This window comes from Trachymyrmex cornetzi, unplaced genomic scaffold, assembly GCF_001594075.2.
Source record: "Trachymyrmex cornetzi isolate Tcor2-1 unplaced genomic scaffold, Tcor1.1 scaffold1376, whole genome shotgun sequence".
Lineage (NCBI taxonomy): Eukaryota > Metazoa > Arthropoda > Insecta > Hymenoptera > Formicidae > Trachymyrmex > Trachymyrmex cornetzi.
In genome coordinates this window covers 2,995-30,803 of record NW_017295956.1, presented here as the reverse complement: position 1 = coordinate 30,803, position 27,809 = coordinate 2,995, and the positions used below count along the sequence as shown (strand labels likewise).

The following is a 27,809-nucleotide window of genomic DNA, read 5'->3' as shown; positions in this document are numbered from 1 at the left end:
TAACTTTTCGTGATGATTTTGAGTTCAACAATTTGACATGTTTTGAAAATTAAATATTGCTTTGTATTTTGCGACACTTTTTTCTGATTTAAAGTCTTAACTATTATTATTACGTTACAGCATATAATCAAAATTAATAAAAGAACCTGTACGTAAATTTCTTTCCTTTTATAAAATATGCAATTTATAACTGGATTATAACATATAATTACAGTATTACATGTAGTACAATATCCGTAATAATGCGAGAATTAAGATTGTTTGAAATAAAGGACAATATATATATGGAGGATACCAGATATGAATATCAATTTGATATAAACTCTATTATTTATTCTATTATTTAAGATCTTATAAATTTTCGCTAGTTTTACTTTTAATTTTAATCTTCTTATACTTACGTTTTTTTATTTCTAAATCTTACTTAGCTTTATCACGCAATTACATAACATATATTTAATTTAGTTATACTTCAAATTCATCGTATCTTTATAATATATAATCAATGTTGCATAATTTATATTCTCTTTTACAAAATATTGCTGTTTGCTCACTTATAAGGAGCGCTAATAAAAAATAAACTACTACGAGAGATAAATTAAAAGAGAAAGTAGAGGTATGTGTTTGTTTTTGTATGTGTATGTGTGTGTGTGTGAAGCAATCTATTTGCATGGAAATGAAACCTATAAAGAGAAAGAAAGAGAATTAAGATAGGGAAAGAGAGCAATTCCAATTTAGTTTATTTGCTAAAAAATATATATAATATATATATATAAAATAATTGAAATATTTTTCTTTACTTCCTAAACATCTTACATAGAAATATCGATGTAATGAACCTTACAAAAATCAACATTATCAAAGAGCTACGTATTAGACGAACTTTGCGAATTGTTATCGCGTAACGATCCTAGTAGCACCATATATTACATAAACGTTTACATTTTACATTACGTAGATTGTACACGCCCGAGAAAGTAGTTTTAACATTTTCAAACCGAATTTTTAATTTATTTAATCAAATCTTGCATCATGCACGCACATCAACGGCTGGAACGATAGATTTTTATTGGAAGTACGATTAATATAAAGTGACACAAGGAAATAAAAAAAAGATCATGATTTTCCTTCAAATCATTTATATTCTAATTGCGTATGTCGATACTTTCAACTTAAATCTGTTGCTCCGTTGGACTCGAAAGTCGAAAGTGTTAAAACCAAGTTCGCGATGCGAAAACAAATATTTTCGCGAAATCGCGATATTTGTTTTTAGAGTCTCAGGATATTTATTTAATATTTGGTACTACCAAGGAGATGAGAGCATTGATGAACGTGATGTTATTTTCCGCTTCGCTCGCGCGATTCGACAGTCCTCTTCTCGAAAGAGAAACTTGAGTTTCGATCGCGTTAAATAAATAATAGTAAACGCACGACGCCCGTCGACGCGAGCCAAGCTTCTCGGATCTAAATTCAATCAACGTATGGTCGATCGAATCAATTACAAGACTCGTGACTGTTTTTACCGAGTTTCATCGAGGCGAGTAGCGTCCATTAAATCCGGTGATCGCCCGACTGCATTTTCTGTCAGGCCTTCTCTTTTTGCCGGGGACCGTTACCGTGATGAATGAATCACCCGTGTAACGCTCGTTAATGGGAATGCGAGAAAGCTCGGTGAAACCGATCGGAGTCCGATGGAAACGATGTACGATGGGAATGCGTATCTCCCTTGCGATAAGCATACATGGGAAAGATGCGTGAGGGATGATCGATATCTTACTTATCGAACTGGAAAAATACAAAGTAATCTCGCTTCTAAAGTGTAATGTACGCGTATTTTGAGCAACCGTCTCGCGCAAGTCGAGCTTCCCGAACAACGTGAACGTCCAAAAGATGCAGTAAAAAAAAAGTCCAGAGGGAATCCCTCATTTTTCAGATTCCTTTTGGACTTCTCTCAGACATCTTTCATCATCGGATTTTCGTATTGCCTGGAATTTTTGCTTCTCGTCGGATGGAGTCAAACGACCGGTCTATCGCGGGAAGAAAAGAGCTATATTTTGGGGATCTCGTGGCGTTTTTACATCTCGCGTAATATCCGAAGCCACGAATTTTGAAATGAAATTAAATTTACGTTCGAGATCGACGCGATCGCTTCGGATCGATAGATCCTTTGCATCACGGAGCGCGATCACGGATCGACTTTGACGAGTCTCTCGGATTTCATGTTGAATATTTTTGGTCCTCGTTCTGCTAAGTGATGCGAATTTTCGATGTTAGCGACAAGCACTGGTGTGCTCGGGATACTTTCTTTCCATCGATGCCGATCGGCCGAGTTCCTTCAGTAATTGTAAGGCCCGTATTGGGAACCGTGATAATACGGTCCTGGATACGCCGCCGGTGCCGGATATCCGGCATACGCGTACTGTTGCTTCTGCGGGTACACTGGAAAATTAAAAAGGTGATTAGATTTGACCTGGCTTTTTTGCTAAAGGAAAATATGCGATATAAATGAGGCAACTAATTCTTAAAATTATAATATGATGTAAACTCTGTTACGGTTAGTTTCATGGAAGTCTAAAGATGAAATATGTATATAAGGGGAACAAAAATGTCCACTACTTTTAAATAATACTAAATCAAGCGATGATTTGACCTTACTCTTTTACTTTACAAACTATAAAGTGTATGATATGTACGTCATATATAATTATTAACAATATGTGCTTAACACATTGAATGCCGGATCTAATTTGCTTGTCTCTCCGTCGATGCCAGAGGAATTATTTTCTTGAGGAAATAATTTTCCTATTTTATATTTTCTCTTATTTTTATTTTAATTGTCTTCACCGCACTTAGAATAATTAATTAATCGAAAAATGCATTTACTCTAAATTTCTTAGCAACCAATTTGTAGAAAGACTTTATCGTTGTAAAATGAGACACATTTGTTTCTTTGTTCTACATGAATTCTGACATCAATCAGTCAATGTATGGAGCTGAATGCGCAAACACGGAAATTCTTTTACAACAAGAGGTCGATGGGTGTCGACGGAACGGAAAATTAGGCAAGTGTGTCGCTTTCGAGCATCTACTTCTAGATATCACTGTTTTTCCGTTCTTTTACTGAAAGGAAAGAACAATTATCTCACATGAACGTTTATTTCCGCGTGAGCTGTTTTCTAAAATTACTTGTAACATCGGACGGAATGAAGACTATATTACAGAGACTGCATTCAAATAAGATCGTATTTTGCATAAAGGTAGTGATATAAAAAAGTTAAAAAATTTATTATTTATCTTTTAAATAAAATTCATGAAAAAGCAAAAATATTTGAAATTTCTCACACACTCGATAATAATTAATCACAATATTTTTACTATTACGAAGAATACATTTGTGTAATCTTATAAAAGAAAAATTCTTATAATCGATATCAATAAATGGATCTTTTTGATTGTAATTAATAGAGAAATACTCTTAGAAGAAATTTTTACAATATAAATTATCAAACGGGAGGAAAAATATATAGTAGTGAAAACGCAAATCACATCATGACTCGGTTGCGTTTTCTTCGTAAAAATTTCGAAATGCATTTTTACGATGGTATGCATTCTATAATCTAGTCGATCATCCGGAGGAGAACTAGAAAGTTTCCTTCAGGATTAGAGCGTGACAGTGCTCCGATCCGTAGCGGAAACAGAGCGTGAGGCTAACAAGTAAAAGTCTCGCGAGAATGAATATTGGCCGTTCACGCGATATCAGTGCAATTTGATAATCGACCTGTCTAAATCCGCGTCAGATCAGAGTTGATCTCAATCGCTTTCGAATTATTATCCTCAATAATCACATATTAACGAAATATAATTGTGCGCGATTATAAATGGCATTTATTGCTTTTCAAAAGTATTTATTAATTTTTAAACTATTTTTAATAAAAATCGTGAAAATATTAATAGTAGAAGCAAATTTAAATACTCGTCGATCAATAATTTTCTACGCGGTTTCGCTCCTCCGATCAATGTAGCTGAGAAAATTGTATAAAAAACTAAATTAAAAATCTTTCTATGCAATTTGCTGCAATTTTAGGTTAATATTCATCGAACCAATTTTACGTATGGTCTCGTTTTTCGCATTCGCAAATTCGCAGCGAAAATGTTTTCATAACATTTCACCGGACTCTCTCATCGGTACAATTAACGTTACATTACTCGAACGATATGTAAAGAGAAAAAGAGAGAGGGATCGCGATCTTTTTATATACAAGGCATTATTGGGACCAAGTCTTTCGATTTGTGTTATGATTAAACAAGCAATTAGATTAATCTCATCCGTATTGTCATTCAATTAGTTCACAAAATTCTATTCAACTTTGGATATATATATATGTTATTAACTATTTACTAAAATATGTATATTCTCAATACTGGATAAGCTAAATCCTGAAATAAAGGTTACTACAAATATTCATAGATAACAGTACTTATAAAATAATATGCTTGATCGTGCTAACGATAATTATTATGCGTTAATACGGAAGCGTTTGAAATAAACCGTAAAATACGTTATTATATATTTACAAAAAGTAAGTAAGACTAGGGAAACCGTTTAATGACATCGTTTGCTTCCGTGTTGACGCTTCTCATTCGAGTGAATCCAGTTAGTATAATGACGAGGTGATCGTTATCCTCGTATCAAGGAACGTGTTCCTTGTAAGCCCGATGATTGTAAACTAAAGTTAGTAAAACACCCGATGCACGCGGAATCCGACACGTGGTATTCCAAGCGATTTCTTCTTAGGAAGATTAGCCTCTATTACAACTTCAATTACAATTATAAAAATATATGAAGAATAATCTCAATATTTTATGATGTGTTTTAAATAATATCATTGATTATTAGCTTCTACTTGAAGTTAAGGTTAAAATGGTAGATTTGAGGAATCTTTCTTATAGTCTTTACATTTATGGATAAATACATATTATAACTTACTGATTATATAGATATGTATATATATATATATATTATCTTATTAATGTAATATAACAGAGATTAGATCCAAAGTTCTTAGATCAGTTTTACTCAAAAATTTTTAAATAAATCAATTTTTTTAAAAACCTTAACTTTATTTAAAATGAAGATCTCCAAGAATATCGCCGGATAATAGTACGCCAGTCGGATATTACCACGTGCCCGTATAAGTCGGCAAAAGCAATAGGTGTTAAATATGTACCAGGCATGAGGTACTGCATGTTCATCGCCTCCTCGCGCATTCTCTCGCCCCTCAAGCAAATCGCCGCGGCGCTAAACAAGATCGCGCTGACCAACGACCAACCGACGCCGACCCAAGCGACCACGTACGACCAGTCGTACGAGATTAGCGAGTTGTCTTTCAGGACCTAGACAGTTTTGCCCCCATGTGCCGTGCCGTGCCGTGCCGCGTCGGGCGTATATAACAAACAAAAAGAAAAAATACGGGACGAGTTAGTTTGGCCGTTTCATGGTTATCGTGTCACCTGGCATGATGTATTGAACGTTCTGGGCCTGCTCGCGAGCACGCTCCCTTCTCAGGCAGGATGCTGCGATCAGGAATAGCGTCATTGTGCCCAGACACGTAGCTACCCCCAGCCAGGCGAGGTAAAACGACCAGTCGTACCATTGCGCCGTATTGTCCCTTAAAACCTGTGAGTTTTCAAAGTTTGATCAAAATCTGCTGCATATGGTTACACCTGCCACCTTGGTCACGTGGAAATTCTCGGTGTGATCAGATGCCTGGAAGAATCTCTTTCTCTGATGCGAGATAAGCGAAATTTATCTCTATATCTCTATTGCATTTATTGTGATTACTGTGTTCTACAAGATCAATTAGCAATCCACTTCAATTGCATCATTGGGAATTTTTTGATTCTTTATACACGAAAATGTGCTCGACAGTGAGTGATTTCATTTAAAAAATTATAATATCTGAAAAAAATTTTATGTGGTTTGCTTAATTGATCAATTCCAGATGACATTTAGATATTCATGTGTATATAAATAATTTAGATGACTTATCGAGATGAAGTGAAAGCTGAGGCAATTTCAGTTAATAATATTGTATTAACGTCATATAGATTCCTAGTCTTTTGGTGCGATTGACATAACAGTTAACGACAATTTTTAACATTTTATAGAGCATTTCGATATTATATTACACTAAAAAAAAAGTGTTTAATTTTAAAATATTACAATGTTTTATTCTTGTCTCCGTTTTTAAAATACTTAAAGATGTTTTAGTTTTAAATTTTTTCAATAAACAAAACACTATATGTTTCGATTTAAAACACTGAAATGTTAAAAATTAGAATATCTTTTATTATTCAACATTTAGTTTCGAAAGAAAATAAAATTGAGTACTTACGTTGCTCCATTGCTGATAATATTCCTCTCCGACGATTTTTTCTTTTTCATAATACTCGACGCCATGCCAGAGGCCCATACCGCCAGCACTCAGTAGACCTGCACGATATATATATTCTATATCTAATATATATAAATAGATATATTCTAGTAATATCATATTATATATACGTATAAAAAGTTTTCTGAATTTTAGACATGCTCGCGAATTTATGGTTCTATCTTTTCAAACGATCGCTGTCTATAAATTTTATTTGCGAATTTTTATTTGAAATACCATCGTATCGTTTCCAATAAAAAATGTTCACTTTCTTGATAAACAATCTCATGCAATACTCAAAAGTGTCCGTTTATGAATATTTAATTCCGAAAAACGAAACAAAAGAGAACGTTGGGAAAACTCTGAAAAAACATCTCGGGAAGTATACTGACAGGCGAATAACATTAGAATTGCTGTAGCCGTGATGTTCCCTGCTGATCTTCTCCAGCAGCCCACTACTCCTGTCCAGAATGCCGAAAATATCGCAAGAAAGGCGACCATGAATAGAGCTATCACGGATCTCCCCATATCTGCGATAAAGATAAAAAATTTTAATGTGCAGTTACATCACTTGTGCATGCATTGCGATAAAAAAAATTGCGTCTTCTGTTTCTATATTAATGAAAAATTTATGAAGTTTGATGAAATGAATGATTTTATGAAGTTATATATGTGTTGTGTGTTTTTCCCCCAAGTGTATCGTTCATACTTTGCCAAGTCAATCGTTAGTAAACTTTCCATTCCCGCATAGCAATGTGAATTTTAAAACATCTGTAATATTATTTGTATGTATTATTATATGTAATACTTGTTTCTATTAATATAGATTAACACTAATCTTGGTTCAATTTACTCTTCATTTTTTTCTAATTAAAAAAATGAAGAGTAAATTGAACCAAGATTAAAGTTAATCTGCATTAATAGAAACGAGGGGATAAGAAATATTAGGAAGTTTTTGCAACAACGTGGTCCAGATACGGTGAACGCTAAAGTCACGTTTATCCTTTTCTTAATTAGTTGTTAAGAAATATCTGTAATATTATTTGTATGTATTATTATATGTAATACTTGTTTCTATTAATATAGATTAACATTAATCTTGGTTCAATTTACTCTTCATTTTTTTCTAATTAAAAAAATGAAGAGTAAATTGAACTAAGATTAAAGTTAATCTGCATTAGTAGAAACGAGGGGATAAGAAATATTAGGAAGTTTTTGCAACAACGTGGTCCAGATATACGGTGAACGCTAAAGTCACGTTTATCCTTTTCTTAATTAGTTGTTAAGAAGAAGATAACCTGACCTTAGCGTTCACCGTATCCGGATAAACGGTATTGCAAAAACTCTCTAATGTCTCACATATGATTAATTTTTACGATGTCGCCTTTTAGCATACGTAATATAAACGTATGAAATATTCATACATATGTATTAAGTGTACAAGTTAATTCGGTGCCTTAATCGATGACTTTATTGAGTCAAAGCCGCCAAGTTTTTTCTGCGAGGGCATTCATCAGTTGCCCGAAAGATGATGTAAAGTCATCGAAAACAATGGAGATTATTTCGAATATTAATGTATACTTGTCCTTTGTGTGAGTAACTTTGAATTATGAAAAAAGGCACCGAATTAATTTGTACACCTAATAAATTCAGTATACTCTATATAGGAATTTAATATTTTAATTTTTTTACATTGAAGGTAAACTTAAAAATTTTTTCAATTATAATATATACACTAAGTATATTAAGAATTTGATTGCGCTATACTTACGTAATCGTGTCATGGCATCGTCAGAGAAGCCTCTGGTTTGATTTTCTTCATCGGGAATGAAATAATCAATATTCATGCAATGTGTCTCCACGGGGCTCAGATAAGTTTCGACTGCAATAAAAAAAACCAATCATGATAGAATATAAAAATAATATAAACGCACCTTACAAACTATAAAATGGATTCTAAGTCATGAATAGTTTTTTATTTACTTAAAATTTTGCTATTCTTCTATAGCAAAAAAACTTGTGCTCTTCATTTTTGTTTGCGAAAATTTATTAATATCACTTAAAAAATATTTTCTTCTCTCGAAACATTATGAGTTTGCAAATTGTCTTTACCAATTATGAGAAGTAAGAAATGTTTCACCAAGTGGCGCGCATAGTCTACACTTAATTGGCTAATCATCACCGACGTTCTCATTTCACCAACCGCACAGACACGTGAGTCAACGTTCATCTAACGGATGATTACGACATCCAGAATCGAGACGTATTCTAAGCGAGATAAATGCGGAATTCTAGTGAACCGCGAAACGACATTTACACTTGTGAAGATGCGATATCACATTAAAGATACACTTCGTCGAGAGGGAAATGTGATTTATTGTTACTAAATCACGTAAGAATAAAAACAAATGAATTGAAATGAAGGAATTTTTAAGATATTTTTCTAGTCAGCCTGAGAATTTGCAGGTCTATTTAATTCATCAACTTCTTCCGCAAATATGTATAGTTTGGAGATATTCTGAGGATATTTATATGTATACAATATAGAATGTTTTAAAAATTTCTCAGTGTGATTTCCTATATGTATATAATGAGCGACCAAGTGCTGATCGTTACATCCGTTTATTCTCCGGTTGCAGGCGGAGGAGGCGCGAGGGATGCTTGAAGGTGCATTTATTAGATATCCTCAGGGGATCATGTTCCATGGGGAATTTACTACTGGGATTTATCAGTGTTTCATGATCCCACAGCCCCGACAGCGTCAACGAGCGTGCTCCTCGAGAAGCATGCGACCCAGAATGCAGCGGGCGCTATCACCGGGCGCGAAGTGTGCGGTATGCCTTTACCTGCAGGAGGGGACTTGCGCTTGGTCTTTCGGCTCTTTTACAACGGTACTCCTTCAATCAATCCTAATCCATGAAACGCCACCTTAGCATGTAGGAAAAAGTTATAAAGTAGCCGCGCTTTCGCGATTCCTTTTCCTGTTTGATGCGAACGTCCCGTTTGACAAACCGAGACAATCGCAATTATTGCGTTCAGCAGAAAAAGCTTTATTGTTGTGAAATTTTTTAATACGATTGATTTTGCCCCCTTAGTTCCTCTCACTGAATCTAAATATATATACATATAAACCAATCGTATTAAAAAATGTACAGTTGCAAAGATACTTTTTCTACTGAACGTATATTGATAATTGTCCATCAAAAGCAGTTGTCTCAAAAAGCCCTCGTGAACTTTTGATTAATTAAATCATTGTCTTTAATGAGATTCAAGGACGAATTTTTTAGCAAGAACAAATTCGAACAAAATTTTGCTCGAGGATTCGAAATAAAAGTTTTGCACTAATTTCGAGCTAAATATTGTTTTCTTTGGATATTATGTATTTTATTTTTCAATTGTAGATTCAATTCTCCTTTGATAGTTGATTACTGTTTTTTGTTTCATTCTTTACTTGTGATTGAGTGAAAGTCTTCCGTTGAAAAGAACTGTTGGAGGTAACGAACGGAACTAATTTCAGTTTTTTTTTAATTATTACGATTTCGCCCAAATTTTTCAAACAGTCACCTAGCGTAACGTTCCATTATTTATTTTCGCGAAAAATTCTGTGTTCTTAAAAAGAACTCCAGAATTATTAATATATCTTAATGTCCTCTCATTAATGAAAATTATATTTAAGTTCTATAATAAGAATATTACACTTTTTTTTTCATTCAAGTTTTATACATATAACATATATATAGCGAGAATCATTCTATAATATCAATTTGATACGCAAAACTCCGTTATCGTAGGACCGGAAGTGAATTTTTCCGGAGATAGGAACTTCATGGTCAATCTCCTCAGAGAAACATACCGTTCGAATATTTAAGATTCAGACGACGGACGTTTCCTCGACTCTTTTTGAATCTAGTTTCGCCTAAACGAAATAAGGCGCCATGCCAAGATCGTTGACTCGCGCCTAACTGTACACGCGCTACACTCCTCGCCATTCCGGAAGAGGAGTCGTCGGCGACGGTGGCGATGCCGAGCGACCGCGGTCGGCGAGCCCTCGTACTTTTCATCGTGCATCGCGCATCGTCGTGTGATACGAGCGATACCGGCAGGTAGATAAAAGCCACCGGACCGGTCGTTGACTGGTTTCTTCGGATTTTTCACGTGTACATTCGCAATCACACATGCTGACCTCGATTTTCGGCGCTGACCGACGCGACAACGGTATACAAGAGCGTGATACAAAGTCATCCATAAAAATCCCACGTAATGAAATATTATCCAGTAGAGATATCGAGCAGACATGTCTCCAAGAATAAAAAGGATATCTTAAAGTTTGGATGTGACACATACGTATGTAGGGAATTACGGGGGGGGGGAGGGGGAGAGGGGCGATAAAATACATTTCTAAAATATAGAATGTGTTAAAATATTAAAGGATATATTTAACACGAAAAAAATCGATTTTTAAAGTTAAATTTTGTAATTCCTCACTTAATATTATTCGCAAAATCAACTGCGCATTTGTTTTGGTTTCTTCCCACTGCAAAGGTCAAACACAAATCACGCGACCTTAATAAATCGAAGCTGCCGGAAACGGATCGCCGGAAGAAAACGGCATGCCGAAACCGATAAGGTCGTCCCCGGCGAATACGTCGGTCGGCGAACGGTATCGCGATATACGAGTGATGCATTGATCATTTTGATTGTTTTCCAGCCAAGCGACGAGAACAAACACGAAGGAACCTTTTATGCGTCTGGCAATTTCTTCGTTCTTCGGGCAGACCATTGCGGATCGAACGACCGATAGAATCGATTCTCACCGATCCAGCCTTGATACATTCGCCTTTCTTCGCCGTTTATTCTGATCCCACGATACCTGTCGAACAGGCACACTTACCGGCGCGGCGAGAACGTATTTTCGTTCGTGAACCCGATGAGAAAGCATTGTCTCCGCCACCTTCAACATCCTTGTTTTGTCGGAACGCTCACATTTTATCCAAATCAAATCGTCTAGTTTAATCGTTAACCCTGGTGTCGTTTACCGTGACTATTCCGAGATCCGCAGAAGTTCGGTTTCTCTCGAAGACAGACACCGGTGTTATGTGGGATAATGAGGGAGATTACATTCATGTTGTCCAACTAATGGAGACGAGGCGACTTGTCACTTTACGAGGATACCGCTACACCGTTGTGTATAAGAAAGCAACTGATCGTTGCAGTCTTGACATCCTGACCGTCGGGATTTTGGGACAGCAGTTTCACCTGTCCGCAATTTTTAGCGGAGAAGTTTTGCGCACGTAAGGCTTTGGAAGGAAGCCTTATCTCTTGCGATATTTTGCGAAGTCACGCGAAAGAAGCTGTCCCAATAAAATATAACTAAATGTGTGTTAGAAATATATTTTAATGACCATTATGATTGATATTTACAGAGTGGCGCACGAAATGACATACCATTTGTTTACGTATTAATACATTTATATTTTTAACAAAACTCACACTTAACAGAATTTCTACGAAATACTGAAACTGTGTTCTAAAGTTCACTGTCATTGCTGAAAACTTACAGTGCACGTAATGCTCGGTCCACAACCCTACTTTAAGAGGCCTTAAGTTATAAACGCGTTATAAACTCGAAAGAGATTAAGACCCAGTTCCACAATTCACGGTTAACTCTTAATCGAGGTTCAACTTATTCATTACCTCTTTCCAATTCTAGATGAGAAACAAGTTGAACCTCGGTCAAGAGTTAACTGGGCCTAAGTGACAATAATTTCTGTCTTTAAACTGTTTAAAAGCATAAGTTCTATGGCCGATTGTCACTTACAACTTGGAGCTTACGGTCTCTTAAAGCAAAGTTGTGACTTAGCCTAACGTAAATTATAATATTCAATATTAGCAGTGAATGTTAGACCAGTTAGAATTTGCTCTTATACAATTTAAAAACCGATACTTCACAAATATAGTTTTAATGAAATAATAAAATAGTATGACATTTTATGTGCCACTCTGTATTCATTTTCATTTTACATACAAGTCTTATTCAAGCGCACGATCTAATCTCAATGACTACTTTATTCATTTTTAATCAATCCTATCTAGAGAAATCTCGATCGTAACATATGACATCGACACACTTTCCTCGCGTTTACCTCGGAATTTTACTGAACACTAAGCACCGCTTCTTCCCTATGATGGTTCACTATTGTGCGAACAACAATGGATTTTATATGAGCTCCCTAATGTATACCCGCATCTACACGGCTAGCCATAAGGTACGTTTTCACTTTGTAGCGCGCAACGCGTTTTCCCTTCCCGTTCGAAGAATGCGCAACCTGAAACTTCCGGAAGAACTGGAATCACCTGTACCGGACTTGTATGAAAAGTATACTCGCACGTGTATCTTTCTCTTTTTTTTTTTCTTCTTTTAACCTCTCGGTCGCCATGTTGAGAATCGAAACGTGACTTCACTCGCTCGACATTTTCGAAAATCTAATCCGAAATCTCGATTTCGCGGATAATTGCATGCTTTATCAGACATTCAATGTATACATATATATATTAGATTTCAAAAGCTAATCCTAGAATGTGCGTGGTCCTAAAAATAGACATTATCTAAGACGACTTGCACAACTTCTGGAACTGAAGAGCAAAGTGTGCTGTTTTACATTCATGATTGTATATATTCTTCTTTTATTAGATTATAATCTAAAATTAGGTCTTATTACGTTACATCTTCTTTACATTCCTTGCATAACACGACACGTAAACACAGAAGACTATTTACATATTTATCATATGATATTTTTGTCATTTAGTGAAACCGATCTGCGATTACAGCACAATTCGATCGTATGCAATGCACGTCCTCGCGACGTTGACGCTTGCATAGTAATTTCAGATTATTATTACGTCATGGAATGAACATTGCATGATCGAGATATGTAAAAGTCGATTCGTACAGCATAAAAAAAATTTTTATCGTGTATATTGGTACATTATTCTAATCCGTTTTTAGGATTCTCGTGCGTATTCCAGAATATAACGCGATAGATTTTTAATCTGAAACATTACTTATATATTATACCAATCATAGAAACTTTAGGATTAAAATTGATTTTTCCAATACCGATTTATTTTAATTGTTAGTTTCATTGTCTTTCTTTACTTAGAGACAAAATTTAATCGATAAAAGAACGATTAAATCTAATAATTATCGAAGGAACTGATGCTTAGACCAACCAATTTGATTGGACAGCCTTAATATCCTAATTTATACTTTGTGACCTAGATTTGTATCAAAATTCATTTAATCGGCACGTATTTCCTGAATGAAACGATGAACATCAGAGTCATTATATGAGATTATGATTATAATCGGGTTAATTACCTTGATTACGGATTTAATTACATTCTCTGTTATAATTTTAAATTATGTATCATCGCGTTTGATTACGTACGACTGCGCTTATGTATCATTGCAGTTACGCGCGTATCTCATTCTTAATTGGTTTAATTATCTACAAAGACAAACATTGTCGAGTTTCTTCATTTATTATCTTAAAAGTACGTGACATTTCGCTGAACATTACTGTACGACATATAAATACTGTGCGTCATTACCGTAGAAAGTTTCTAATTGGAAAGGCGTTCCAAGCCATAGAGCGTTATACACGATGCGAAATTACGCACGGGGAGTAAGATTTGATCACATCCTTGTGCGTAACATGCGTGCTTTTATTCCGGGTTTAAATACCTTAAATGTTGGATTTAAGACAAGACTCTAATTTAATCGCATCTTCTTTTTAAAATCGACGTTACTCTACCATGTCCTTTCTCTTATAACTTCAGAGTATTTAAATTTTTATCTTATACAAACTTTAAGAATTAATTTTTATATTTTAGGAAAAGAGATTTTTTAAATACTACAAAAATAAATTTGCATTTATATCTGGCAAAATTTTTCGAGGAAACTTTATCCTTTTTGCTCACAGTCAACCGAAGCTTAGACACAGCTTGTGTTTCCAAGGCATTAACACGCGAGCGATCGGTCGATCGATTGGCACGTCGGCTGTTTCGCAACAACTGTGATCGCAACGGTCCACTTACGATGTGCGCTCTGAAAGAAAAAAGACCACCAGAGTCCTCGAATCCGGCAAGTCTTATCGTCCATTAAATAATTAAAGACAAGGATTCTCGCGGTCAATACCAATGTAAAAACTCCGCGCAATTTGATTTGAAGGTAGAATTCCGTATTTCCGTTATTATGTCGTTCGAAATAGTGACTGAAAACCGCGGTGATCGTTTACATGATCATTTTTATTGATTTGTTGAAAAACAAGATAAAACAGCTAGCGGATATACCTGATGCATTGTTTCGCGGTGAATCAATGTTATTCTATATATTTCTGTTCATCATAAGTTCATTCGATAATTTTGCATATAATTTATAAAATAATTTAATCCTCTGGACTTTTACAGTCAAGATAAATAAATTTTTTTTAAATTTCGCCACAATTAGGAATTTGTTTAAGAGTTTTCATTATAAGACAGATGCTTTATTGCTTACAGAAATCTAATGGTGACCAATTTATTACTGAAAGACAATAATTAATTACTTATTTGGAGTACTAAAAGCATTGAACAATGCTTTTAATATTTAAAATAAATAACAAACTAATAAATTGTCTTTTAATATTAAACTGATCAGTATTAGATTTTTGTAATGATTTAACTCGAAAGCAAGCGAATGCTTTAATATCTGTATTTTTTCTTAGGTAATTGCATCTCAATAAAGAAGAAAGAAAGCGTTGGTATTTTATGATCCATTGCGTTGATATTTTTCATATGAAAACATAACGCTTGGCTATGTGCGATGGTGAATCCTAGGATGAGAAAGCGCCGTGAGATACACCGCGGCGGAGCTAACCGGTGAAAATGTACCTTTCTCCAAAGATTGTGCGCGTCTGTGCGACTGATTATAAACTGTTAACCTATTACGTCGGATCGGATAACCTACGACATTACGAGATCATAACGTAGAAAGTTTCCTAAAGGCCGCGTAAGGGGTGTCGTTGAACGAGGAACTCGAAAGAATTTGCCGATCCTTATACAATTATTACGGATACCGATCAAAGGCGGATAAGACGCCAATCCAATTCTTTGCAATTTTCATTATTTGACGTAATTATATAACCTGTCCGCTGACAATGTACTATAAAAATAATAATGTAAATAATTACACGTTATAAGCAAATTAAAAATTTTCCCGCAACCATCAATATGGAATGGTAAAATTTACAAAGTGATCTTGATAGTGAATAATTGAATGCTCGATTAAAAGAAAATATTTGTCAAGTAAAAAATAACATTTATTGAAATAATTATTGAACTGCAAATCGTCTCTAAATCTATTCACCTATTCAGGATCTATTCACGCCAAGTCTCTCACAACTATTATTAAATCATGCATAATGATTAATTATTAAATAATCAACTCTGCTTGGGAATTCTTACCCGTTGGTGGTCTCTCTTTAGGATAGCATATCCTAAATAGACCTTGAGTCCTTGTGAAATAATAATATTTCATGTTCATTTGTTCCACCAAATTGCTTTGCTCGGCATGCTTGCTCGCGTATTGCTGTAACAGAAAGAAAAAATTCCTTGAGCATCAAGTGTTGAGTTTTAATATTCAACGAAAATTATGTAAAATGCATTATTAACGATGATGAAGTGAAAGGGCAAGAACAAAGTCGCGACGAATAATTCGCCTTGACGGAGAGAGCTACCGGACGTGTGTTTGCGAATGCAGATGAAGTGTATTCGCGCTCTTCCTTTCGTGAAAATGTTATTATCGTTAGAAAGTAAGAATACCTCGTTCTTGTGATAGAACATCTGTTAGAATCTCTCCCTCTTGCGTTTTTAGCGAAAGAGATGGCGAGCAGCTTTGCCTTCTCAGGATTTATTCTAAATTCTAGATAATTTAATTGGTTTACGCGAAACTATTTTAAGACTTAATTATAAAAATCCATGGGGTTGAAAATGAACGATTTAATACGAATTAGTGATACGTATAAAAATCTGTATAATAAATCATAGCGCGATTGATGCTCAAGTTTCGCGAGTTTCGCAATTATATATTAAAAAATTGCCGATGGTTGAAATTACGAGTAGAGAAAACGACGTCCGTTTTATTTCACGTCACTTCGAGACATCGATATTCCTCGAAGAGCCCGCCCATGAAGACCATAAGAATCCATATAGAGAGCGTTTACTCGTGCGTGTCGACAAGCAAGTTGTTCCGTGCTTTCTTACGTTCGACTTCGCACATATCGTCCTCGAAATTTAATGAAATTTTAGTAGTAGTGTAGTAGGCGTGTGTCGATTTCGACACAGCTCCATCAGCGGCGGTCCTTCATGGTTGATAGTCTCACACCGATCTGACGGGACTCGTCCTCGGCGAGCAGACATCAATGCCGGCTTGAATCGTTACGATCTATTTTCTAGAAAGTTCTTCTTCGATTTCCCAATTCAACGTCTGGTAGAAAGTATATAATAATACATCGCGTTATATACGCGGGAAATCTTAACGCATGAATCGCGACCGTCGCGTCGGCGTCGGCGACGGAAAGAAACATTTCCGCGAGTCGAAAACGCGTGCTCTTTCTTTTTGCGTACATGAGTCACTTCCCACGAGGCATTTCGCTCAATCTGTTGTCCGCCGATTGCTGATAAAACGTACCGCTGTTTCGCGAAAGCGTTTCTTTCAACGCTCCACTCGTTTTCATAAACAATATCAACAGCATATCTACGCGATCCTCGCACAGAGTTGTTTCCACTTGATAGAAAAATGTATTAAATTTTAATGAATATTTGTTTGAATAGTACTAACTTATCATTTATATATACGATAGATAAATATTTGGTAAATAAAAAAAATAATAGTTGAATCAAATTAACCCCTTTAAATCTTGTATACATTATAATGTACAGTCGTGGACAGAACGATTGCAACACTTTTTTTCAATGAATTTTGGAATACAGCCTGCTCATCAAGTGATTGGTTTTTATTTATGGATCTATAAGTAAGAACCAATCGCTTGATGAGCAGACTGCATTCCAAATCTCATTGAAAAAAAAGTGTTGCAACCGTTCTGACCACGACTGTACATTAAATTTAAAGACATTGTCTGTTTAAATTATTTTTTCTATCAATATTATTTGAAATCAGACGTATATAATAATGTTGGAAAAATAGTCAAAATTTTTAAAGAAATTAATATTGTGGTATGAATTATTTATGTTAAAGTGCTCTTAACTTGAACTTGAAAACAGTTTTTTTAACATGGTTCCATTAAAGTCAGGTCTGAAAAAAAAAAAGAGTTAAAGATTGTTGTATCAAATAAATATACGTTAAATTTACTAAATATTCAGTTAGTATTATTGAAACAAATATTTATTAAAAATTAGCTTTTTTTTAAGTATAGTTACACTATTTCAACTTATTTTGGAAGATCAGCTAGTTTATGATCTGCACGTTTTAATTCCTTAATTTTATTAAAAGATTGTTGAAATCAGAATTGTTTTCGCTGAAGGAAAAGCAATCTCAAAACGATTAGATTATCAAACATTAGCGACGATATATTTATTTTACTATAATTTTTATAATAAAACGCTTATTTTTTATTAAGAAATGTAAACTTTCCTTTGTTCTGTAGCAACGAAAAAAAATCTAAAAAATATCAAATTTACAGGTGGGAAATGTAGTCGAAGTTTTATCGCTCTCAAAGCAATTGGTTTATGTGGATGCAGACCTTTGTTGAACAGAAAGCAGAAACACGTTCGCGTTGCGTCTGTCAACAGCAACGTCATGTTGTTTCTGAAATTCCACTGCCCACGTTTTTCCTCGATTACCAACAGATAATCATACGAGCGTGACGTACATCGCTGATGCAAGTCTCGATTCAACCTTGGTGAACACCCATGCGTTCTGAGCAGTTCTCTCGAAAGAACGCGCAAGGTAGATGATGTACGTTCGCTGGAACGGTGTCATTTTATTGTTCTACGTAGACCAAGTAACTTTGTAATTCATGACAAATCGAGTAACAAAATTCTATTGCATTATTATTGAAACTACTAAGAACCATCGTGATTGACAAACATCCCTACATGTAAAATCACGAGAGAGAGAAAGGATGAATCTCAGTCAAGTTTTCTCACTAATCGCAATCTTAACAGAATTTTGACGAAATATTTTAAAGAATTTTGAAAGAAAAATATTAATTTTTTCTGTAAAACGTATAGGGATACTCAACTTAAGAGAATGTGTTTTTCTGCAAAAGTTTCTGCGCGAGAAATAGGTTTGAAAATGCAACACGTGAATCCCCTCTCGTGACGGTACATATCATTTACGCAGAATTAGCGTAACTCGAGGTTAGCGAGAAAAGGAAGAAAGGAGAACTTCAATGAATCCTAGTCTCGTCTAGGCCACGCCATTCTGCTTTCACGTTGTTATTTCATTGCTCGTCTCGAATAGCGCGGGAATATCGTTGAGCCCGGCTGATTTCTTTGACATCAGAAAGGAAAACCCCTCTTGGGACTCACAATGAAGATAATTATAATGTCAACTATATTAAGGTAATTATATTATCAAATGAAGAGTTTCAACTCCCATGTGTCTTTCGAGAAATATTCCCTGTAGCATTTTGTCGGCGATTTCGTAAAATCATATTTTCTACATTCTTATCATACTTCTACCATACTGTCCCATGTCAGCAGCGTTGATTTTAGATATATTTTCAATTCATCGTGACATTTTAACGCAACGGTTGTAGCTACTGATTGTGGTATGGCGTTTTCATTAGCGGAGGAAAGCGTGATAATTATTGCAGCAGTTAGAAGTGATTATGCAAAATACTTGGGCATGTCGCGGAAATGGACAAAGGATAGCTTTCACTCAACTTGTCGTTCCCGTCCTCGTTCCTAGTATCGAACAAATTGTTATCGACACCGTCTATATATCAGTTGGTGTAAATTGTCGGGGCGTTATCAGTTCGGTTCGCGTTAAAAAGGGAGGCCCGTTCACCTCGTACGCGAGATTTTTAGCTAACAAGTTATGTTATGTTGCGTATGGCAACTTTCATTCGAATTTTTCCTCAATGTCGACTAGCTAGCTTATTGGCTGATCGTGTCGCGATCGTTTTTCCGACTCTGTGCGACTTATGATTACACAACTCTCGGCTAAATTTGAATAATTCGCCGTCGCGCATCGACCATTTGAAGGGATCGATTATGAACAATACGGATTTGCACAGGCATCACTATCATTTGAATGACAATCGATGTAATTTACCTTATTTCCGGATACTTGTAAAGATTTCTTGCATTAATCTGTCACGCCGAACGGCGAAACGATGCCATCAAATTATTCAATTGGCAAATGCAATACTCGTCGATATCCTCGCAACATCGAACAGTCCATAATCGAGAGAATTTAATTTCTCGTTCATAAATTATTTTTTTTTAAAGTTGAGCAATAGAAATTCTTACATATTTCAATACTTATATACCGGACATGCAGTCAGTATAATCATTCTCTCCACTTATAGTTTCCAAGTTACTTTATAAATTTTTCATTTTTCATCATTCACATTGACAAGTAATGATGGTAAATCGTTTTTGTAAACTAATAGATTTTAATAAAATTAATTTAACAAAAGTAAAAATTTTGTATACACATATCGTGAAGGGCTATCAAAGCTTAACTAATTAACATGTAATCATTCAAATAATATAAAGCTCCGATAGTCCCTCATGATACATATTTGAATTGTTATTCATTAGAGCTTATTGTAATACATTATTAAATTGTTAAGAATTTTATATTATTTTGTTATTATTAAACAATTAGCAAAATTATAAAAATACGTTAAGTTATAATGTATATAAATGATTTGATTTCAGTAGACACTTTCAATAATGGTGACTCTCAAACTTTTGGCCGGTAGGGTATATTACCCAACACACAAATACTATACTTAATGAGACTTTTGCACAACTTGTCTGTGTTGAATACGATCAATGTGACACATTGATTACTATATTGGCTGAAATGTTTTTGCTTTCTACATCTGTCTCCTTATATAAACTCGTGCAGCGTGTTGCCGTTCGATCGCGATAAAAATCGAACGGTTTTCTCAAACTCCAAAAAATCTGGGTGGCATAGATTAAATGAATTATATCGCGTATTGCAAATCGTTGTGTCCGGAAGGGAAATTAGCAAAGTCGCGAACGTTGCATTATTTTTGCACGATGAAAGACGCGTCGTCGGGTTCACCGGGACATCTCCGTCGATGCATTCGGACAGGACAGGAAGCATACTTGCATACTCGTGCAATACTTGAGTTTCTCCGAATTGTTTCGCGCACGAAGCCGCGTTACGCCATTCAACGTCTTTAATAAGCGCCGCAGATTGCGAGTTGCGGCCTTGAAGAGTCCTCCACATACCACGATCCCCTTAACTTATCGATTACGATCGTGTCTCAATTCTTCGTTAAGAAACATGACTTGTTGGCGAAATAACTGGCGTGACGTGATTTCGTACTTTGTTAATATCAATGTGATTTTTTTCACCCAATATTCATAAATGCGCTGCATTTACGTTTGCGTTTGCGTTTAAATGGCTAAACTTATTTAAAAATATTCGCTCGCTTTCGTTGAGCGGATTACATTCTCAAATATTATCCTGTTTCTCCGCTTATCTTGATGTCGGACAAGAATATCGAAGTGAATTCAGGTGCGCGCATTCCTTTCCTCGCGCGCCCAGCTCGCCACGTCACCGCGGTTCTCGAATGAAAGTACAGTGACTATACTTGATGAATATAATGCCGCGTAAGGCGCTACTGCATACGCAGGATGAGTGCTAAACGGACGTCTTTATGGCTGTCCGAACAAACAGGAATACGCGAACGATGTAATCAGCTCATGCCAACGCAACCGAGCCATCCTCGCGGGCAGGATAATATTACATACGCATCGCGTAAACACGCGCGAGAGTTCATTACGAGTAATTCATTATTAAAGCGGGAGCGGCAAGGTGAAAATTACTGCGCAGTCGTAGGTACAAGCGTCGGATTTATACAAAGCTGAGAAAAAAATATAATATCTCGCGCGTAGGTACATGTGAGATTAAATGTTTTAATTACTTTTTTTCTTCAACGTAATAAAATAACATGGAATCAATTCGTAGAACTGACTTTTTTAATCTCGTAACTACAGCCTGCAGCCAGAAATAATATTCCAATTAAAAATCTCGAATGTTATAGTCTTATCAATCAGCGATCTTTCCTCTAAATATCATCGTCCTTTCTGCTTTGAAATATCAAGAAGAAATGTCAAAGTATCAGGAAGTAATTCACTTTCTTCATAATATTCTCGAGTATATATAAACATGTATAGTATATTTTTAAATAAGAATTTATAGACACGGTCCACTTGATACCGCAAATGCTTCGAAGCAATTTTTAATTGGCTAATTAATCAAATTTTTTTCTTTCGATTAATCAAATCAAATACTTTGAAACATTTATAACGTCAAGTGGACCGCATTCTATCTTTCGTTGCGCAATTCAACGCGGACAGAATGTGCGAAACCGTTAAGGCAATTATAACTCATCCATTTCATCAAGATCGTCCTTCGAAAAATCGTATTTACTGCCCGTATTCATAGTCAGACTTTATATTTAAGGTTTCCTTAAATTTATCTTTAAATGCTCAGTAGCCAATGAAATAATTCGTACAACATCTGAAGATAAATGAATACGCCAGAGTCGAAATTTCATCCTACTTTCAATCTCCTTCAACCTTAATTAAACCTTATAAAGTTAATTTGATACTTAAACAATCAAATAGTACCTCTTTTGATATTACTTAATCTATTTAAAAAACTTCTTTTGAACCTAAAAATAGGAAATTTTCTAATAACTGCCATTTACAGACTCAACATATAATAGGAGCTCAATTCCTATTATAAATCTCTAGAGTCTACATACGTCCTAAAACTAAGGTTCAAAGTAGGATGAAAATTTCGACTCGAGCAGGCATTTATAGGCTCCTCAGCTGAAGAGAATCGCCGAAGCTCGTTCTCATTGACTGGATCGGAGTTTCGTTAATGTTGGGAATTTACGTGCGTTTTCCCGTTAATCGACGGCTACTTCGCGTGCTGACGAGGTCGCATCGCGGGGTAGGCGGGGGCTGTGGAATTATCACCTCGCGTGCGTGCCACTCGCAGCGGAATAGGCATTGGAACTTGGAACATGCGTCCGCTCGCGCCTACTCTCGTCGGCGGTCGGGATGCGCTCAGCGCTGAGTGGCGCGGGCGCGGGCGACTGAATAACTGTACGCGGCGGTTCTCCCGACACCTTCTCGTCACTCGAGCGAGGAAGCGAGGTAGCTAACCGGCTGGTCGTCCAGGTCCGGGAATCGCGCGGTTTCCTCACGCGCAAAAGATAATAACAGAGCGTCACGCTGCGTCGCGTCGCGTCGCGAGAATCTCTCGAATACTGCGCATCCACTTGACTTTGTCGAGAAGTGGATCAGTCAATCTCTAATCGTACAAAACGATTGGTCCACACGGAAGAATCAATGCGTACATTTTTAACAAAGACACTCGACTGAGGTAGAAAGAAAGTCGAAAGTTTAACGGGGAGAAGCTACCAGGAGCATTCGCAAGTCCTAAAAGTCCATATGGGATTTCGATAAAATATCAGTTTTGAATTTTTATTCGAAATTGCTGATTACAAAGAGGAACTATTAGATACAAATGCCCATGTGGAATTTCAGTAGAATATCAAATAAGCTAAAAAATTGAAGAGAATTTTGATACTATAAAAAATTGATTGAATACAGCGTAACTTTTGAATTTAAGATGCAATTGTTTGAGATAAAATGGAGTCAATCACATCTCATGAAAATGAGATATGGGCGAATTCTCGAGTCGCGCGTGACTGTCCATTTACGCGGATTTGCTCTCTCTTGCGTGAATTCCGAGATTCAACGGAAGCTCATCTGTCGTCTTTCGATTCTCGCGCAAAAGGACATACGCGTCAGCCGCGTGATCGGTGCACCAAACAAAACTCGTTGAGTCAACGCGCTGAGAATGGGCGCGGCTCGGAATGTCGATCGTTCTGAAGGCACGGGACGAGAGATGGGTTGGGAGATCGAGACAGGAAAGAAAGAAAGAAGAGAGGAGAGGAGAGGAGAGGAGAGGAGAGCTGTCCCGGCTGGGTCGAGAGAAAGAGAAAAGCGCAAAAAGGAATGGGATACTCGCGAAATGAGATTCCGCTAACGAGATAATCTGATTTAATCAGCGACGAGCTTCAGCTGCTTAGAACGATCTCGGTAATAACGTCAAAGACAAGAGATGCATAAATGATGAGTTTCTTCGTGAAAAATAAAAATTATCATGCAGGCTGAGTCCTTCTCTGATCGCGAAGCAGTCGGACGAATTCGTTGTACAATCGTATACTAATCGTACTGAATGGATGTGGCGGCACCTACATGCTGGATGACGTATAGAATGTCCACGTGCCTGTTATTTAATAATTCCTATTCTTACATACATCCGTGGATATGATTTTTACGTTGCGCAGGAAGTTACATCAACATTGGAATATTTCGCGTGCTGCGTTTTGCGTCAAGTCGTGGCGTAATCGCGTAACTCGCGACGCCAACGAATCGATTTGTCCTATTAAAAAGCTTCTTATGTTAGGACTAAAAATCGTGATGCTGTCAAAAGAGAATACAAAAGATCTAAATCTAAACCAACCGAGAGAAACGTAAACGTTCAAAACCCTCAAATTTATTATTGTTTCCAAAAACCTATTGCTAGAAAAGAAAATTGTTTAAACATACGAAAAAGAGAGTGATTACTTTACTTAAACAAATATAAAGTTAATTACATCAGTTGCAATCGTTTTTAAATCATTGAATGAATAACACGATCAATTGCATTAAGTATTTAAAGTGTTTGATTGACTTGATATGTTTGTTATAAAAAAGACAATGAATCAATTTCACTTAGATAACGTAAACCTCTCAATGTCGTTTTTAGTATTCAAGGTCTGCCATGTTCAAGCTAAGTGAAGTTTCTTGTTTCTTGAAAGAATTAATTAAAGACTTTTGAGCATCCCTCGCTAATATTCTTTTCAGCTAGAATTTTTTTAATTACCGCTAACGTCTCGATTCCACGGAGAACTCGTGAGAACAACGTCCGACTTTCAACGACCCTAGAGGGTAAACTTGACCTTCGACCCGTACATTCACCCATAAGAAGGACGGCGGAAGCCATGGGGAATTCTACTTCCTATTTTCCCCTTCTTGAGGAAGAGCACATTTCTCTTGGAACCTCTAATAGAGATTACGCAATCTTTCCGTTAATTAATGCTACTTTTCGCTAGCTTCGCTAATTAATAGTTATTTGTAGTGGCCCTGTTTCTAATTATTCGATTATAGTATATTTCAATTAACAAAATCGTTGTGTGGGGAATAGTTCTTTTTATATCTCTCCTTCCAACAATAAATTACGAACGTCTTAAAATTACTGACGTTTCGAAAAAGCAAAGAAATTACAGACAAAAGTCGTGCGTTTTATTTCGTTGTCGAAATTCTTCTATGTGCGAGAATTCGATAATATCGCTGCGCATATCTTCGCAACTCTTTGTTTCTATAAATTATCCTGAGATAAGAACTTGCTTTTTTCTTCCATTGAGTGCTTCTATTTGCTTTCTAACATTAATTTATTTAATTATACTTTTCCCATTAGGCAATCGTGAAAATTTTCGTAGAATAATCTTTTTTTCTAATCCTTAGAAGCATAGTTATAGTAAAAATAAATGAAACTTGAATGTAAACTTTTTAATATGAAATGTTGAATTAATTTAATTAACAGCTTAATCTTTAAATGACTTTAAGTAATTGCATATTTTGACGTGTTTATTTTAAATATAGTTCATCGTTTAAACGGATTGTGGTTACTCAAAAGTACGATATAATAGTAACGATAACACATCATTATACAGAAATTACTATAATGAACCGTTGATTCATTATAGATCGGTAAATATCTGTTGTGTGGTCAGAAATGAGATTATAACGATGTCGGAAATTGTACCCATTAGTGCGATACAATTACGTGTCACTGCGCAAATGCAAAAACTACGAAATTGTCGTCATTGAAAATAAGGGATAGGACCCCTGGCGAAAGTCCAAGGATCACAGCTGTACCGCAGTTTTTTTTTTTTTAGCGTATTCACATCCTTAAGGACGCGGAGGAAGTTCAAGAAATTAGATTCACGAGCACGGGCGGCTGATGACAGCTTCGGCCGCCAGAAGTAACGAGATTCGGATGCGATCCAACTTCGGGCAGGAAGATGTCCATTTTCATAAATGATCGAAGCGCTCGTTCAGCACAGGGACTGTCCACGTGTGCAGCACTTTCATTAGAATTTGCATAAGGATTCTGTACTGAGATGAGAGCACAGACTACAGTATGGAGAGAAGAGCATCCGCTGCCAAACTGAATTAAGCTTCAACGATGTTGATAACGCTTCGCAACGTCGCGAAAATCCATCATCAAATCCCATGCTTTCGCAATCCACTTTAATTTTTTTTTCAATGCCTCAAATTGCATACATTAATATAACGCGAATCCTTGCAAACGAACAATTTCCATTGTGATGCGTTCTCATAAGAGATTCTTCAAAGCGCGCGTACGTAAAACGCTTCGTAGCAAAGTCACGTGTTTTATTTACCCGTTGTCGAGAGAGAGAGAAATCTCTTCTTCTCGGCCCAAGAATTCAATAGGATGCCGTATCTTCACAATTTTTTCTGTGAATTATCTCGAGATAAAAATTTTTTCTTTCTTCCCTTAAATACAGGGGGGAAAGACATAATTGAAAAGAATAAATCTTATTTGAAATCCTGATGTCATGGAACGATTTGCCATTTTGGGTTGCTTTTATTGCTTTAGAAAAATTGGTTACGGTAACGTTTCAAATCGCTCAATGCGTCCCTTTAGAATGCAGAACTACGTGATCACGTAAAAGGAAGTGCGAATGCTTCTTGAGAAAAACAGGGAGAAGCGAAAGAATTTGTTTAAAATAAAAATATCAGTAGAAATGTATTTTACATGCATTCATAAGTTTGTAATAAAATACACATTAAATTGGTTGCATTTTTATCAAAGTATACTTTATGACGAATATCCTTTTTTACTCGGATATTTATTTTCGAATATTTCTAAAGAGTAAAGTCCTTATAGTTAAAATCTAGTGTTTAATTAATTTTGCATCTAACAATTATGTTCATTTCATTTCTTCCCATTTTTAGAAAAGGATATTTAGAAAAGGGAGAGGAAGGCGTTGATCAAACGGTACATGTATTCGAAGTTTGAATGTAATTCGATTTGTTAGCTCTTTACGAAGATATATCTCAGCATAGAAATATACTAGAACTCGGAATACATGTATTTGATTTCATCGATGCTATTCTCCCCCTCCCCCCCCTCTCTCTCCTAAATATTTTTTTAATGGAAAGAAAAAGAAGCAAAGCGATTTATGTTATTGCGCGTTTTTCTACTTTTGAGAGATATATCTTACAAAGTACTGAGTGAAACCTCGACAGGCAGGATCGACGGATGTTCCTGTCAATATCAAAACCTGATACGAACCTGGATCTGAGCGCGCTTGACCTCGGTATAGAGCCAGTTGTCCGTGGAGAAGGCGATCGCCAGCAGGGCAGTGGCGATTATACCGGTTATGGTGGCAAGAGACAGCGTCACTGCGGAGCACGGCATCTTGGTATTTTATCTCCGATATTTCTTCTCGTTCTCTCCTTTCTCTCTTCTTCGTCGAATATCCTCGGTCTCTCTTTTTCTCCCGTCTCTTCCGTTAGCTTCACCTCGCACTCACCGCAGTTACGTGGTAGTTATTGCTACCGACTGTACGTGGGCATCAGCGCGAAGAAGAAGCTGCCACGAAGCGCACCACGAACTGCAAAGAGGAGAGCTGGACCACGGGGGATTTTGGAGAACGCGGGCACGCGGCTCTCTCGATCTTGCTCGATCTCACGCGAGCACCGGGGGATGAAAAGGGATTCGATAGTGGGAAGTCGGGGGAGGAAGGGATTCAACTGCCTCCGTGCGTAATATCCACGTACTTCGCTGTCCTTCAGGATGCGCACTTCGCCGCGATGCACATCACACCACCATTCCAGTCACAACAGCAACGATACTAACGGCTTGACTCCCGACTCACCTCGAAGGAAAGCCAGCCGGAGAGCCGGCCGAGAGAGCAAGGAGAGAGAACCGGACCTCAGGTGGGGATGGAC

At 36.3% G+C, this 27,809-nt stretch overlaps 1 protein-coding gene across 2 annotated transcripts; it reads right to left on the bottom strand.

Moving 5' to 3' along the window:
* Positions 1-512: 512 nt before the first annotated feature.
* On the bottom strand, positions 513-27,809 carry LOC108770886 (uncharacterized). Of its 2 annotated transcripts, none has more exons than XM_018522639.1 (7): positions 27,151-27,809; positions 15,942-16,065; positions 8,206-8,316; positions 6,827-6,964; positions 6,396-6,493; positions 5,229-5,394; positions 513-2,439 (listed from the first exon to the last, which is right to left on the bottom strand). In XM_018522639.1, the coding sequence occupies exons 1-7, from the start codon at positions 27,274-27,276 to the stop codon at positions 2,336-2,338; spliced, it is 867 nt and encodes a 288-aa protein (XP_018378141.1). In that variant the 5' UTR covers positions 27,277-27,809; the 3' UTR covers positions 513-2,335. The 2 variants fall into 2 exon arrangements, with proteins under 2 accessions (XP_018378141.1, XP_018378140.1); XM_018522638.1 differs by lacking the exon at positions 5,229-5,394 and adding an exon at positions 5,512-5,677 and having other exon boundaries at positions 27,151-27,806.